A 15,829-nucleotide genomic window follows, 5' to 3' on the forward strand; every position below is an offset into this window, starting at 1 on the left:
TTCTAAATTATGTTATTATTTTAGCATGGTAACATAAGTGCATAAGTACCAGGATTTCTGTTTCTTTCGCATTAGTTCTTGTATTTTTTTATTTGAACATAAATAATTTCTCGATGAGTATTTGTTCTTTTTGCTGTTATCATATAAATCCTTTCTTGGCAGAGTTTACATTAGATATAAAGCTTTTCTGTGAATTCCATTAATCTGTGACAAATTAATAAGTCAGTTTTTTTTATTTTATTTGGACGCTTTCGGTTTTGTTACATTCTGTGTTTGTTAATATTTTTGTTGATGCTTTACGCAGTATTAGCATTCAGTTGGGAGTTGACAACCATAGCATATATTTCCCTCATAAGTTGAAATGTACTTTTCTTTTCAGTAAAATAAATAAAATGTATCCTGGAACTGAAAAATGTTGTTTATTTTATTTTTTAGCATCCCTGTCATAACGTTTTTAATTTGGGTAAATTAGTTGTTATTTTTTTTTTGTTTATTTCTTTTCTTTTCTTTTGGTAATGCTGTTGTCATCCTTTTGAAAGTCTTGCATATTTAATGTTTACAGTGAGAGAAAATGAATCTTCCACTTGCCTAACGTTTATAGTAAGAGAAATAGTATTAAAGAAAACATCAGATGTTAAGTGAGGGTGGGTGGGTGTGTGAGATAACTTAAAGACAAAATAACTTTACTATATGTGTGTCTGAGTTTGTTCCGTTTTAATTATTTATCTATATTTCTTTTCTTTTAAGACCGGGATAAAATATCACACTCAGCATTTATATCCATTATGCCACAAGTCCTTCTGAGCTGTTTTGTTTATTTCATGTTTTAATAGATGGACTCCTGAAGTTAATACTAAGTTGACTCCTGAAGGTAGTTGATACTAAACTATACTTGATTCTGCTACAATTAAATAAAATCAATGATGCATACTGACAACTAGTAGAACTAATAAATTAATATAAAAAGAATCATGCAATATACATGCTTTATCTATAATTACTCATGGCAAGCGATACATGTATCATTAGTAACAAGATCTATTTGTATCTCATAGATGTTAAATTTAACAAAAGTTAGTGTTTACATACAAGAGTGAATAAGATTCTTGTGATTGTGACGCAACATTATTTTTGTCTTGTGATTCTTGTGAACATGCGTCTGTGCATTTACTGCACATGCCATAACTGTCCATTTGTATTTATCTGAAGCCAGTCTTTGATTCCAACACTGGTCGTAGTGTCAATCGTGTGGTCTTGCTTAGTACTGTATGAGAAGGATTCTCCCTCCAAACAAAACTCCAGTTTAAAACAAGTCATAAAGTTTTATTTTTCAAGCTTACAATGATACTTCTCTACTAAATGAAAGATTTGCAATCAAAACTTTCAGCCTCAATAAATCAAAACATAAGTCCAACCGAACACTGTCAATTAATTTAAGGCTTAAACAGACATTTGTCTCCAAGAACCACAGAAACCAAACTGACCCTCTCTATTGGAATATGTATAGATATTACTTGAATCACACTGAGAGACCACTCAAGATTATAAGCTGTTAATCTATGGACATAAAATCCTGAGTGATTATAAGGTCGGTTAGGAACATTACTTTTGGAAAATCTCAAGCAGGTCATAATTATAGAACTATTTTTTCATAATTATAGAACTTTATGATTTCAAAGCTGTCAACCATTTCTTAGGTAGTCTCTCTTGCTCTAGCTAAATATTTTTCTTATTGCATGCATTCCAACTAAACATACAACATTGCACATGTTTACATTTTTATTTTTCCTCTAAGCATAGATTGTATCTTTAGTTAAATCTTTTAAGCATGCTGGACTTATATAAAATTGACCAAGAGATTATGAGTTTCCTCCTTTTCAATGACCAATAATGCTTTTATCATTTATGTTTCTTTAAGTAATGGCTATTTAAGTAAAACCTTTTTCAATTATTTTTGTTTATTAGGTTTGACAGAAGAAGAGATTTCTAATGTATTTCTCAGATCTGGAACGGTTGACCATTCTCCTCAAGCCATGGTTTCTTATCCAATGCCTCATCCTCAACTATTGCCAAATGGTAGGTAACTCTTGCAAGATACTCTCTGTTTAAGTTGACAGAATCACCAAAATTAGTATTATGGAATATGTTCATTTCTTTTATCAATGCTCCAAAATTTACCTTACTTGTTATATGTTGATGGAACAGTTAGTAATGTAATTCGAAGACACAGATAAAGAAATGATAATACTAATAATAATGAAAGTGATAATAATACTAAAGTAGATAATGTGATAATAATGCTATAGTAGCAGTAGTAGTAGTAAGTCAAGTGTCACATGCCTGTCACAATCATAAGTTTGTTGTCCAATTTTGCATTGTGGTGACATTCTGCTGTGACTGAGGACACCTGTAATTAATGTTTTGCAACAGCACGAAAATGAAAATATTAATTTCAAGAAAGAACCTTTATTTAATTTGTTGCTGGGTTTTCTTTCCTACTAGCAGTAGGGAAGCATTCCTGATCATTGTCTTTTATGTGCAGACATTGTCGGTATGTGGTTTCCTTATGAAACTTTTATGTAACTGTCCCCTTCTTCCCGTCTCTCTTTCCCAGCTGATATCACATCTGTTTTCAGCACATAGAAGTGTCAAAATGTCATATGAATGCAATCACTAACCTGGTGACCTATGTACAAGTCAACATCAACCCATAAATTAAAATTACAAGATGAATACTAACAAATATACCCACTTATTATTTAACTCAAGATGATGGCAATGGGTGATTTTTGTTACAAAAGTGAGCTGATAAAATATAGGTGAAGTTGTACTTTTGAGTCACTTACGGAATTCAGATGAAGTTGGTTTGATAAGCTGTGAGTTATGAGGTGACTTGAAAAATCAGCTGTTGTGCTTTGTTGTTTAAAGAAAGAATGTGTAAAAATAAAAACGGTTTTGATAAATATGGTCAATGGTTGAAAAACAAGAAAGCAAAGATTGGTACATAGTTGTGAGGACATACTGTGGTTTGCTCCTTTAGTAGGGCTCAACATGAAACCCATGGTGTATAAAGAAATAAGTGTGGGAATCATATAATGTTGGTATACATCAGCAATAAAAGGAAGTGATGTAAAATCCTTTTTGTGTTTTTTAAATCTTCATTTGTGATCAACCTGCTGGATGAAAATACTTTTTTGAGATAAATTTATTGGTTGAAGAAACAAGTAAACACTGCTTTTAAGTTTTATGTAATGTGACATCTAATGGTTAAAAGAAAGGGATACCTTGAACTTTTTGATTTGAGCAGTTTCGTTTCGGCAAGTTTATGTATTTTTGTATTGTCTATTACTACAATGCTACATTATTTTGTTTACCTTAAAAAAATAATACCATATTAAGAAAGATGTTACTTTTTGTACATTTGTAAATTAATACATTTTGCTGAATCATTCCCCCTTCCTTCCAAAAATGAAATTCTGCTTTTTTTAGGTAATTAAGTGTGAACACCCAGAAAGATTTGGCAGAAATAAGAAGAAAAACAAGGCAATTTTTCTAGAGTGGGAGATCAATTCCATATATAAATTAACTGTAAAATGGTCCCCCCATTTCTGAACCATTCTAGCATTTTAAGGTAGTTGACAACATTTTTTAACCACTACCTTTAAGTTTGAGTAGCTGCCAGTAGAGTTAGGTTAGAATTAGTTTAAAAGTCTGTAATAAATGTTTTAAAAAATAATTTATGGGGACAGAAAAAAAGAATGATTACAATAAATAAATAGGAATAAAAAATAGTATCGTCTTTGAAAGTGTATAAAATATCTGGTACAAATGAAAAAGTTAATTATCAACTACAAGACTTAACATCAGTAAGAGGAGACAATTCAGAACTCAAATTAACCAAAAAAAAATTGTTTCAGGCAAGAAAGTTGAATAGCACCAGAGAATGTCCTGCATAACCATTTGAAGAACTTTATGCGTTTGCTTATGTGGCACCTGTAAAGAACGTTAAAAAACTTTTTTCCTTGGATAACTACTACAATCTATGGTTCCCCCATCGCCAATCTTTCACAAGAAACACTCATCTAGCCAAAATCACTATCAACAAATTCCCCCACTCTCTATCATTGCCTAAACCTAAACATGGATTCCATGAACAAAGCTTCTTTCCTCGAACTGTCTGCCTGTGGAACTCTGTTCCGTTGGTCTGCTTACCAGTTGACTACAATATCATTATCTTCAAGTCCAATGTAAACAAGTTCTTGTTCAGCTGTCCTAGTGAATGATCTAATTATACCAAATTACTTCTACAAATGATTATTATGCAACTGTCCCAATGACTACAATACACACATTAACCTTTATCCTCGAGTCGCTTCAGAGCCTTGATATGTGGTGACCTCTTTGTAAAAAAAAAAAAAAAAAAAAAACTGTTATCAAGAAAGAAAGTTTCTTTTTCTTGTAAACTCAATGACCTTCACTCTTATTAAAATTCCAGTTTACATAAAAGAACAGAAGAGAATGGAATTACATCAGCATTAGACTAGTGGACTCTCATATTTAAAGTGGACAGTACCCTTTCTAGAATGGAAACCTGTCTCTTCTCCCAAGTGTCAACTATCAAGAGCCTGGTGGGGGAGAAGGGGGGGGGCTATATGGATAAAATTTACATAGAAATCCAGCCTCAAGATATGCATAACCTAAAGTACACTATGTTACACAATGAACACAACCTTAAATGCATGATGTTACACAACATGTTACAATTTCAACAACATCGTGTTACACAATGTTACAAAATATGTAAATAAGCACAACCTCAAGTGTATTAGTTTATACAATATGTTACACAATATGCGTATGAACACAATGTCAGATGCACAATCTTATACCTTTTTTTTTTAATTCTTTGTTGTCCTCTATCACCATTCAGTACCTGTAGTTACATCCTGGATGCGAATTCGAGAAACAATGGTTGCAGGACTTTTGATTTGGGGAGTTTCAAAAGCAGCACACAAATTTTACACAGTAAGTATGTATATACTAACGAAAGTATAATGGCGATTATATGTACCAGCAAAAAACATGCGACTGGAATAAGCATATTTTTGGAATATTTAAAGACAAAAAATTACATAAACTTTAAGCTGAGTAAATAGTAATGTAAACTTATTTTTAATTGTAGGGAAAGTGTTTAGAAAATTTTTTTTTTAATCCTTTTTGATGAAGAAATTTTTTTATTGAGAAATTAAAACAATACATTAATTTATGTTTTGAAATTTTTGACAATCAGACCAACGAAGTCTGAACCATTTTGAAGTTGGTAGCTTTGTTTCAAACAGGCTGAGGTATGGTTACTATACGCTCCTAGAAGGGCCACTCTCTCATGCTATACTTTCTCGTGCTTTGAAAAAGTTATTACTAATTGATTAAGGTACTCCTACTGAGAAATGCCAACAGGACTGCTCAAGCATTTTTATTAACCAGGGTGCATTAACTTTTCAATCCTCACTGTAACAGTAGTTACTTGGGTCAAAATCTGAGCAACACAAGTTTGAACTGGCCAAAGCATATTTATTGACTACACATGGTCAATGCAGATGTAGATGCAAGATTTTCAATATGAAAATTGTTTTGCAATACCTTATTTTCCATCCAACTTGTCAATTATGTAAAAGGAGGGTGTCCAGACAGAAAATTCCTCCTGCTTAGAATGCATATTGTGAATATTAGTGAATATTGTCCGAATGCAAAGGGGAATAACTTGTACACATTTACACCCACTTTCTCAACTTGTAAAAGGAGTTATCTAAACCTGTAATTTGCAACTTATTGAGCAAAATATTTTTTGAATGTATTTATTTCAGGATTATGTGTCTCCATATTTTGAAATGAAGCGACCCCAAGAAAGGCGTCTAGAAGTTATAGAGAACAGCGTACTTGAAATGCAGAACAATTTAGTTGACACTCTAAAAAAAGTTCAAGATGTGGTTGTCACCGTTCAGCACCAACAGAAACAAATGCTTGTGTTAACGGAACAATTGTTAAAAAATATGGTAAGTTTTAAGATCTATATTAATGTTACTTAATAGTCGTCCATAATGTGTATAAATCTTTATACACACCTGTCATGTGTCGTCCATAATGTGTATAAATCTTTATACACACCTGTCATGTGTCGTCCATAATGTGTATAAATCTTTATACACACCTGTCATGTGTCATCCATAATGTGTATAAATCTTTATGCACACCTGTCACCTTAGTTGTCCTCATCTCAACAATTTCACTTAAATGCAGAGGAATAATTCAAATTGTAGATAAGTTTGCATAGAATGGATAGTCACAGGAAATCGGAGAAAAAAATATATGAGGATCATTTCAAAAGTAAAATCTATTTTTTTAATTCAAAAAGTTGTAGAGCTACAAAAACGAAAGTAGTACCCTTAAAACTAGGAACTTTTGTGTTCCAGTCTCTGCCATACTCAATGTATTTTTGCCAGGAATTCCATAATACACCTCTGTTTCTAATGCATGTCCATGACATGGGTGCTTTCTTAGAGTTCACACTATCAATATCTGCAACAGAGAGATGAAATTTTTAGGTTATGAATGCATGTTTAGTCATCATAACAATGTAATTTTCAATCTCCTCTGATCCATTCAGGTGGAATAAAAGATAGGAGGCATCACTCGTAGTTTAAGATGTGGCCTACTGCATCAGATGGATAGATAGATAGATAGATAGAAAGTGTAGTACAATATTTAACATTGTGTGCCCAATCTCACTGTTTTTTAAGGGGAGGAGCAGTGACTTTTTTCAGAAAGTGAAAGAATTCCTTTTCTCTGGAGATCACATGCTTTCATCACTTCCTTTAATCTGTAAATCATTCTCTCCATTCAAGCTTTCAGCTCCCTTAATGTAATATTAAAAAGTTGTGGTATTTTTTTCTATTTGTACACAAATAAAAACATGTGATAGGTTAACAGAAAATGAAATAGGCAGAATACACTTTACTAAAGTAGCAGTTTTTACAATATCAGAACCCGAATTTAAAGAATACAGGGTGGAATGATAAAATTGGCACCCTAGAAAAGACAACATGATTCCATTTCCCATTTTTGTTGGAAGCCATCTACTTGTGATATATAATATATCCCGGGTTATGCCTGCATGGTGGAAATTGTGAGTTGCTGGCAATTTGGTTAGTGCAAAAACCGTTCAAGGGGTTATGGTTGATATATGTCAAACGCAGTGATTCAGTTCATGTGAAAGAGAACGATGCATAAAAAAGAGAGGAAAGATATCTTTTTGTTTGCATGCAAAAGCAGCCTGCCGTCTGAATTTGAGTGAGACGTGAAAGTTGCCTTCCGACTTTGGACAAGATGGACGACTCAGAATGGGTCAGAAAAGGAAGAAACGTAAGAAAGTTTGAGTGGTCGACAATGCAATGCTTCCCCTTGTTCATTCATTAGACAAATAAAGAAGCCATGCCAGAACATCGGTGTTATGTTTTTTCGTCGGATGCTCCTTTCTGCATCAAACAGAAACAGGAAGAAATGCATCCCCAAAGAAGATGAAAGGAACAGAAAAAAAGCTATAGTGACTTTTATTGCAATAAATATGCACACACACTAGAGGTGACATGACCACATCTATAGACACATATAAAGACATACATAAACAGACGATCACGACTGCGCACATATATAGACACGTATGTAATAATAAGAGACTCATATCAATAAGAATAATCAAGAGAAAAAATCTCCTCCCTCGCAACATAACACTAGTTGGCCAGTTATGTACAAACTCCTTGGCTTAACATTCACAGGGAACATGAGCTGGAACAGATACATCGAGGGCATTGCTGCAGCTGCTGCAAGGAAGGTGGGCTCTCTCTACCGTGCTAGAAAATTACTTACACCTGAAAGTATCCTGTACCTCTATAAGGCCACCATTCATCTATGTATGGAGTATTGTTGTCACATTTGGGCTGGTGTATCTGCTACTAGTCTCTCACTCCTGGACAAGGTTCGAAAGAGAGTCACCAACCTAATAAGTCCTGAATGGTCATCTAAGCTTCAATCTCTGTCCCATCACTGAATTGTTGCATCCCTCTGCCTTATTTTTGTTTAAATACTTATTTTTTTATTAAGAATGAAATGTGACTTGCTTGAAGCATTGTGTGAGTTATGTATTTAGGGAATGTTAGAAAGTTAAAACATAATTTTTAATATTTTTTTGCCAATAAAAACGATATGCAAACGCATTCATTGTAATTACTCACGTAAAAAATATGTCGCATTTTTACCACCAAATTGCTCAAATTTGTTTCTTCTTACTAATTATAAAGCAGTAGAAGTTATGTAAAGATGAAAATTGACATATGCAGTACTGTACCAACAACACTCTAAGAGTAGGTGTAAACTAGTATTGGTAAAAAATTTAAATATTTAGTTCTTGTTTAATAAATTGTATAACTGTTTTAAGGCAAAACTCAGAATATGTTTTAGACTAGATTTAGTTAATGGTAAATTTACTGTAATTCCAAGAAATGCTACTTGGCATCATTTCACCCCACTCCTCTTCCCAAGCTGTGAATTGTTATGTCTTACGCTTTCATATGAAAATGCTCCATGTGTAGCATAGTTAAGGTGTTATTTAACCCTCACCCACACAATCAGCATCAGATTAACCTCAATTTTACATGTTAACATGTGTTGAATCGTTTTTACAAATTGATTTCCAAATCAACCTATCTCTGACCAGGTCTTTATTTATCCCTCTTTCTCTCAAGCTCATTCTTATGGCTTCCTCCCATGTTTTCCTTGGTCTTATCCTGTGGGATAACCCTACCACCTTAATTATTTACATCTAACTCAGCAACTCTCACCCATTTTTTCAACATGGCCATATTCTTGAAATACTGTCGAGATTTAATCTTCCTCTAAATCAAATCTGACCTGTCTTTAAGACTTGCTTTACACATCTAATGTCTCATTCTCATATCATTTCTTCTCATGCAATGCATGTCCTCAACTCTTCACTCGCCAGATCACATTGTGTACACATGTCTGATAAACTGTTTACTTGGTTGACAGTGGTAATGCTCTGCTGTTTAATAATGTCACAAGTTCCCTAAACTTACTCCATCCACTTCTAAACTCTTTTTATCACACTAACATCTGCTCCACCTTGTGCTCCAATCAAACTATCAAAGTAACATAATTTCTGAACAACCTGAATAATGTTGATTATAACAAACCTCTCTGATTAATGTTCTGCCTACAGTAACTATACTGGCAGTCATCTAAGGTGAGTTGAGTTGGTTCCATATGTGTTCATTGCATTCTGCCTTAAGGGTGGTTCACCCATACAGATCCCAGCTTCTTTTTTTTTTCTTTTCTTTTGGTAGTTGTAATCTATATATATAAAAGCGAAAATGTGTGTATGTATGTTCGCTTTTTGTGTATGTCCACAAAAGGATTTTTTTCCGCGGCTTCTCGAGGTCATCGCTCATTTTTAAAACTTTTTATATCACGTAGAAAATCATAATATCTACGAGTTATGAACGGGGGTCGCCCGTCTATTTAATTTGTCCGACTTTGAAATGTTAAATATTCGTCATTTTGGGATCGCCGCATATTGCTTTTGTTTTTCGGTATAAAAAAAAGCGAAACTCAATTCGAATCCTTGGCCCACGGCCAGTGGTCTCTAGAAAGCAATGTAACATTTGGTCAGTGTCGGCTTACCGTCGTCATATCAGACGGTTGCTTTCATTTTGAGACGAGACACTCCTCTAATAAACGGGGGGAGCTGATTTTCCCCAAAGTTAGGTGAAAGCAAACAAACCGGGTTATTGACCTCATTAAAAACTGTCCCGCAGAAAATGTTAACTGCTGAATAGCTATGGCTTATGTCGTCGTCTTAACGCTCGCACAAAATGTTAACGCTACGACTTCCACTTGACGTCATTAAGTGCGGGCACCTGTCAATTCTCTTCTTACTTAAATAAATTCAAACATCCTTCAGTAACTCATTCTGGCTGGCCGAGCAGTTAACGTGTCATGTTTTTTTTCACATTTTATTTTCCAACTTTGTCTCAGGGCTTCGGGTTCGATCCTACCAACTTACCAAAACTTTTTTTTTACCCTCCCCTCCGTCTTTTTTTAATTTAAAAGCACACACACACCTCGTAACACCCGGACAACGCCGGGTACCCCCGCTAGTCATGAGAGGAATTTAAAAGCAAAAAATATGGCTTTATTTGCCCCTGAGGTTTATTTTATTTTAACCAGCAGTTTACAACAATCTATATCTAAATGGGCTATAACTTCCCACCTTGCCCTATAGGGGTGGTGGACCCCAAGAAAGACGTCTGTTAACTTTGGTGTCAGAAATCCAAAACGAAAGCACAATTGATCTTGCTTCTCTGCCACATACTTCCTATCATGACATAATATCTTGTGCTGTAATCGTAATTCTAGTCTGGTAATTTCTAACGGAATTTTCCACTCCTCAAACCTTAGCTTACTCTTGTCTTGTGTGGAAAACTACAGTTTTAAACATGATTTTTACACACCCATTTCTAATCTCATTACATATTCATAATCAGCGATAGTGTGTTTAACATCTGTGTTTCTCTAATTTATTCATTTTGAATGTAAAAGATGAATGAAATTGTTCCTCCCATTAACATTGAGCACTCTGGTAAAAGATATTAGTAAAAAAGATTGAATGCATGGTTAAAAGGAGAAAGCACTCTTGGTTACTGAAAATGCATAACCTAAACAATCACACAAGGATAGAACTTGCAAATCCCTGTGTGAGAAAATTGAATGCAAATATTGTGAATGGAAAAATAAAACTTTTCTTTTACAATTCTCAGCTTCTTACTTTCTCATTTTTCTTTTTTTAATTTTTTTTCAATTCTAAACTTGTGCACCATCAAAACTAAAAAGAAAGGCTTGTATACTAAAACCTAACTTTTAGCAACATTTTTTTATCCACAATTCTTTAATTTTTAGTTCTTTGGTATGATAGGGACTTGTGGGAAAATAGATATTTTCCTTTGATTTACAAGCACAAATAAACAATAATACTCGATTTTTACATTTTAAAGTTTTGAATTATTTCTATTCATCAGTTTTAAACTGAGTTCAAAATTATTTTTAAATTCTTTGGAATGATAGTAAAAACAAAACCGTCATTTTAATCTCTTAATATAAAATTAATCAGTGTATGTTCACTTCATGATAATTCGAAATTTCAAAATAATTTAATATTTTAAAATTTTTAATTAGAAAGTAATTTATAATTTGATGTTTAAAGTCAAGTATTATGCTCGATTGTGCTACTAACTCAAAGCAGAGGATGAGCATTATGTTATAAAACAAACTAAAATGTTTTCACATGCCATAAAACAGGCCAACCTAAGTAACAATATTAAATTTATCATAAACACACTATATTGTATTTTTATACTCTTTTTCTTCTTTTTATGTTCACAGCCCAATTCAGGTTCCATTTCTTTGCACCACAATGATCAAACAGCAAATGAAATCAAAGCCGAATTGAATTCAATCAAAGGACTTTTACTCAGCAGGTAATGACACAAAAAATCTTTTTCATTTTAATTTTTGAAAATATCTTTTCAGCATATGTAATTGAAATCATTGACACCAATACCACCTGAAAATAAAGCGTTTAGTTTAACACAGCATTTGGACAATTCCTACCTCTATAACACATTACTGACCGATAATTTTTATGCCAAAGCTATTTTATATCACTGACATATTCTGTAATTCAATATGAAGGTTAGGCATCTTCTTTTTCGTCTAATATTTGAAGTCAATCTTTATTGTTTCTTTGTCTGCCTATAAAATTGATATTTGATACTGGTCCACCAGTTTTTCTTATGGATTATTGCAGCATATTGTTAAGAAGAATAAAATATTATTTGATTTAATTTCTTCCTGAAAATGTTTTATCTAAATCGCAATAATTTTCAAATGACTCCTACCTTAAAAAAAAAAAAGGATGTAATACAGAGTTACTTCCCTTCTATTGGATCAAAGCATATTTCAGAAACAATCTAATCTAAGCTCAATGGCTGATCCAATAGGTCACTGTTTTTTTTTGCATGTACCTTCATTCACATCTTTGTATATAGAAAGCAAACTTGTCTGTATGTGTATATATGTGTCATGACATCACAGTTAAATGGTTGATCTAAGAGCCAAACTAACTGCAGATTTGAAATTAGCACCTTCGGTCCAATGTCATTATCAACATCAGAAGTTCTTGAAACTTTTAAAAACTCATTATTCAAAAATTAAAAGTACATAAAAATAACAGTAGACAGAAACGTTCTACTATTTTTAGTATTCATTTTCTGGTTTAATATTTTCTATTATTAGCTGACTGAACATCAAATTTAATAAAATCTGAACTTTTTCACTATCAGAAAAATAAACATAAAAATAAATAAAGATTGTTTCGTTGTATGTAAAATTTTTGAAATTTTATTGGAACTTTGGTTCTTTATCTATTTTAGATCCATGTAGATAGATGTCTGTGCTAAACTTATAAATCCTTTACTTAGGTTAAATGGACAAAATATTTTCATTTGATCAATGGCTGTGTGATTAAAGTATTTGCCTTTGGTTCCAATATTTTATGTTTCAGGATTCGAATCTCATGATAGACAATTGTTTTATATTTTTTCAAATAAAAATGAATGAAAAATATTCAAGAGATGTTCTTAACTTCTAATCTTTGTTATACAATTCAAGAAAATGTAAGAAACTCAGCATAGACAAGTACTTCAGTTTCTTTCTAACACTGGGTGATATGATCACTTGTCTTTTGAAATCTCTCCCTATTCCCTGTTTTTCTGACTGTACCAACATGCAGAAATTTAAATGTAGTGTAGAAAAACATCTTGCTGTACAACACTCCACTTAAAATCTAGCTTTTAACCTCAGTAGCCTTTTTTGAGATAAACAAAAGTTTAAAAAAAAAAAAAATTAATGAATATGAATACATTCATGTTCTTCCACACAAAAATACGATTGGCTGGCATAAATCTTAAATACGGACGAGTATACAGCCTTTGTGAGATGTTGAAAGATACATTGAAAGTCTAAAGTTTAAGCATATTACAAGATACAACTACGAACAATTGCTCTTTTAGGCAACTTACAAAATTTTATTACTCGATTATTATAACTCTTCTTCATTTAAGATATTCCTTTTTTGCACATATTAAAAAAACGATACAGAAAAAAATTTGTTTTAATTTGTTTTTTAAATTTTTTGTTTGTTTAGGAAGCAGTTTCCAAATGTACCAATCAGTACTTCAAGTCTTCCCGCTTGGCAGTTAAATGCTTCAACGCCTGCTGCAGCAACTGCAGTTGCACAATCTTCCGAGGCAGAAACCAAGGCCAAGAAAAATCCCCAAAGTGAGAACGACATACTTCATTTGTCTTCGAAACAAATTAAGACTGATGTTGGAGAAACATCCAATCTGGAAACGACAATTAGTATTGAAGATAACAAAGAGGTTGACAATATTTTTGTCAATGGGGCTGAAGGAGGAGAATTGAGTGATCCGCAGGAAGCACAACCTGGCAAGCAAGGATCCAAAAAATCCAAGACAAAAAAGGAAGAAACAAAAAAGAAAAATAATTTAAATGGTTTTTCGACAGACCAACCTAACAAAGTTGACAAATCACATGTCATTTAAACTAAATAATTATCGTAATTCCTTCTATCAAATAATTCCAATTTTTACAAAAAAATTTTTTTTCTATCATGAATAATTATTTTGGATTATTCAGACTACTTTTCTCATCTTAGCAATATTCAGCACGTGTTGTCCACATGCGGATATTCTTGCATCATGTGGACGACTGTTTTTATCTTGGATGTTATTCCCACAATGTTTGAGCTGATATAACCTCTGACCTTAAAGTAGATCTTGTCAGACTATGGAATCTTTCTGTCAAACTCAGAAACCTGTATGAAATTTCAAATAATCCTCTTTTTCCATCAACCTTAATCAGGTTGAAGTTTTAAGTAAATTACAATTTAATTTTTAGTATCACTCACACTGAAGATTGAACTTTCAACCTCTAGAAGAGTGTCACTTAGAACTGATTATTACTTAGCGCTTTATCTGTGTTATGCCACATGTTCTTGCGAGTTCAAAAAGGATACACCTGAAAAAGGTCAGAGGTTACATTGACTGGAATATTATGAGAAGAATATTCGAGATCAGACCAGTAATCCCAATGCTGCAAATTATCAATCCTCATCTTTAAAATTCCAAAACTTATATATTGCTAGTCAAAAAAAATTCAAATATAGTCAAGTTAAAAATTTTTGCCTTTAGAGGAAAACTAAAAGTAACATTTGCAATATGAGGTCAAGTAAAAAAAAAATGTTAACATATTGCTTTCTTAAAAAAAACCCAACTTGTTGATGCTATGCTTCTTACAAATAACTGAAGTCGAAGCAAGTTTACATTTAATTATTTTAAATCTTAAAAATACCAATGAAGATAATACTTTAGATTTTCAAACCTTTTTTTAATAGATTCTTCACTGAGATATTCTTTGTTTAATTTTATTTTTGTTTTATGAAATGAAGAAAATCTATTTATGAAAGTGAAATTCATCTCTTTTACATTTTAATATATTTCAGTTATTTTATGGACTTAACTGATAATTACTTTTACTGACCTCAGATGAAATTAAAGGAAAATTTTAATAGGATCTTTAGATTCTGTGAAAATTTAACACTTTCTGAAACATTTGAATGTTCTGTTAATATACAAATATGAACTTATAGATATATATTCACAATATTTTACTTAATGTAATCTCTGACCTACTTAGTTGTATATATTTTAACTCTTAGGTGGGTGGGGGGACTTGTACAGAGTTTCAAAGTGAGCATTTTATAAAATTTGGCAAAAATTCTCAAGTTTGATACTTTTAGGTTTTCCAAATCTGAACAAGATTGTATGTTACATCAGTTGGAAGCTTATAAATATCACAACCAAGATGAGAATAGCAGTTCAAATAATCCAAGTTATCAATCTTCATCTAAAAACAATTCTGAAAAATAATTTTGTTTTATTTTTATTTGTTTTACTTTCAGTAATTATCGTTTTTCTTTCTTGTTAAATTCTTGAACATCTAGATTTTTATGCTCAACATATGTAAATAAATTGACTTTGTAAAATCAAAATTTCTCAAATGTTATAAAATAATGTATTTAATACAAAAGTATTAAAAAATTGTTATTCTAAAAATCTTAAAAAAAAAATGGATCCTGTTTGTGTTTGATAATTTTTAAATTTCAAAAAATTAATTTATAAATTAGTAGATGTACTTGCTATTGTATAGGTAGAAATTTTGTACTTTTTAAATATTTCGTTTGAGAAGAAAACTGAAGGTGTTTTGGTATCACTGATTTCTCGGCCATTTATTTAAAACGACTGCAGTTATGCTGCGACCATGTTTAGAATCTGCATCATCAATTTGACTGATTTGGTCAAGTGCTACCTGTTGACCTTGGTTCGTGATGCACTAAGTGTCGATTACAAAAAAGCATCGGGCAAGGAATAAAACTATAAAACTTTTGCTTCAAATAAACCTTCAAGAATATGGTAGACTCATTAGATTTAGAGATAGGCGGTGCTGGTAGATGTAATAGATATGTCCGTAACATCTCCGCTTTGGTTCCTTCACAATATGGAAGCCCTTTGCAGTTGATCCTCAAGATAGTTTCTTGGAGGTGTGGAGTGAGGTTTGCATG

At 32.3% G+C, this 15,829-nt stretch overlaps 1 protein-coding gene across 3 annotated transcripts in view; it reads left to right on the top strand.

Moving 5' to 3' along the window:
* LOC145255753 (peroxisomal membrane protein PEX14-like) overlaps positions 1 to 15,337 on the top strand; it is a 33,167-nt gene extending 17,830 nt beyond the window's left edge. For 2 of the 3 annotated variants that reach the window (XM_080114402.1, XM_080114401.1), the window contains exons 5-9: positions 1,966 to 2,076; positions 4,931 to 5,025; positions 5,865 to 6,053; positions 11,512 to 11,606; positions 13,334 to 15,331. In XM_080114402.1, coding sequence (XP_079970528.1) covers positions 1,966 to 2,076; positions 4,931 to 5,025; positions 5,865 to 6,053; positions 11,512 to 11,606; positions 13,334 to 13,751 — 908 coding nt within the window. In that variant the 3' untranslated portion in view covers positions 13,752 to 15,331. Of the gene's footprint in view, positions 1 to 1,965; positions 2,077 to 4,930; positions 5,026 to 5,864; positions 6,054 to 11,511; positions 11,607 to 13,333 lie in introns of all 3 variants that reach the window. The other variant, XM_080114400.1, reaches the window with a different exon arrangement.
* Positions 15,338 to 15,829: the final 492 nt, after the last annotated feature.

The sequence above is a fragment of the Euprymna scolopes genome, chromosome 31 (assembly GCF_053919585.1).
Source record: "Euprymna scolopes isolate OS-2025 chromosome 31, ASM5391958v1, whole genome shotgun sequence".
Taxonomy (NCBI): Eukaryota; Metazoa; Mollusca; class Cephalopoda; order Sepiida; family Sepiolidae; genus Euprymna; species Euprymna scolopes.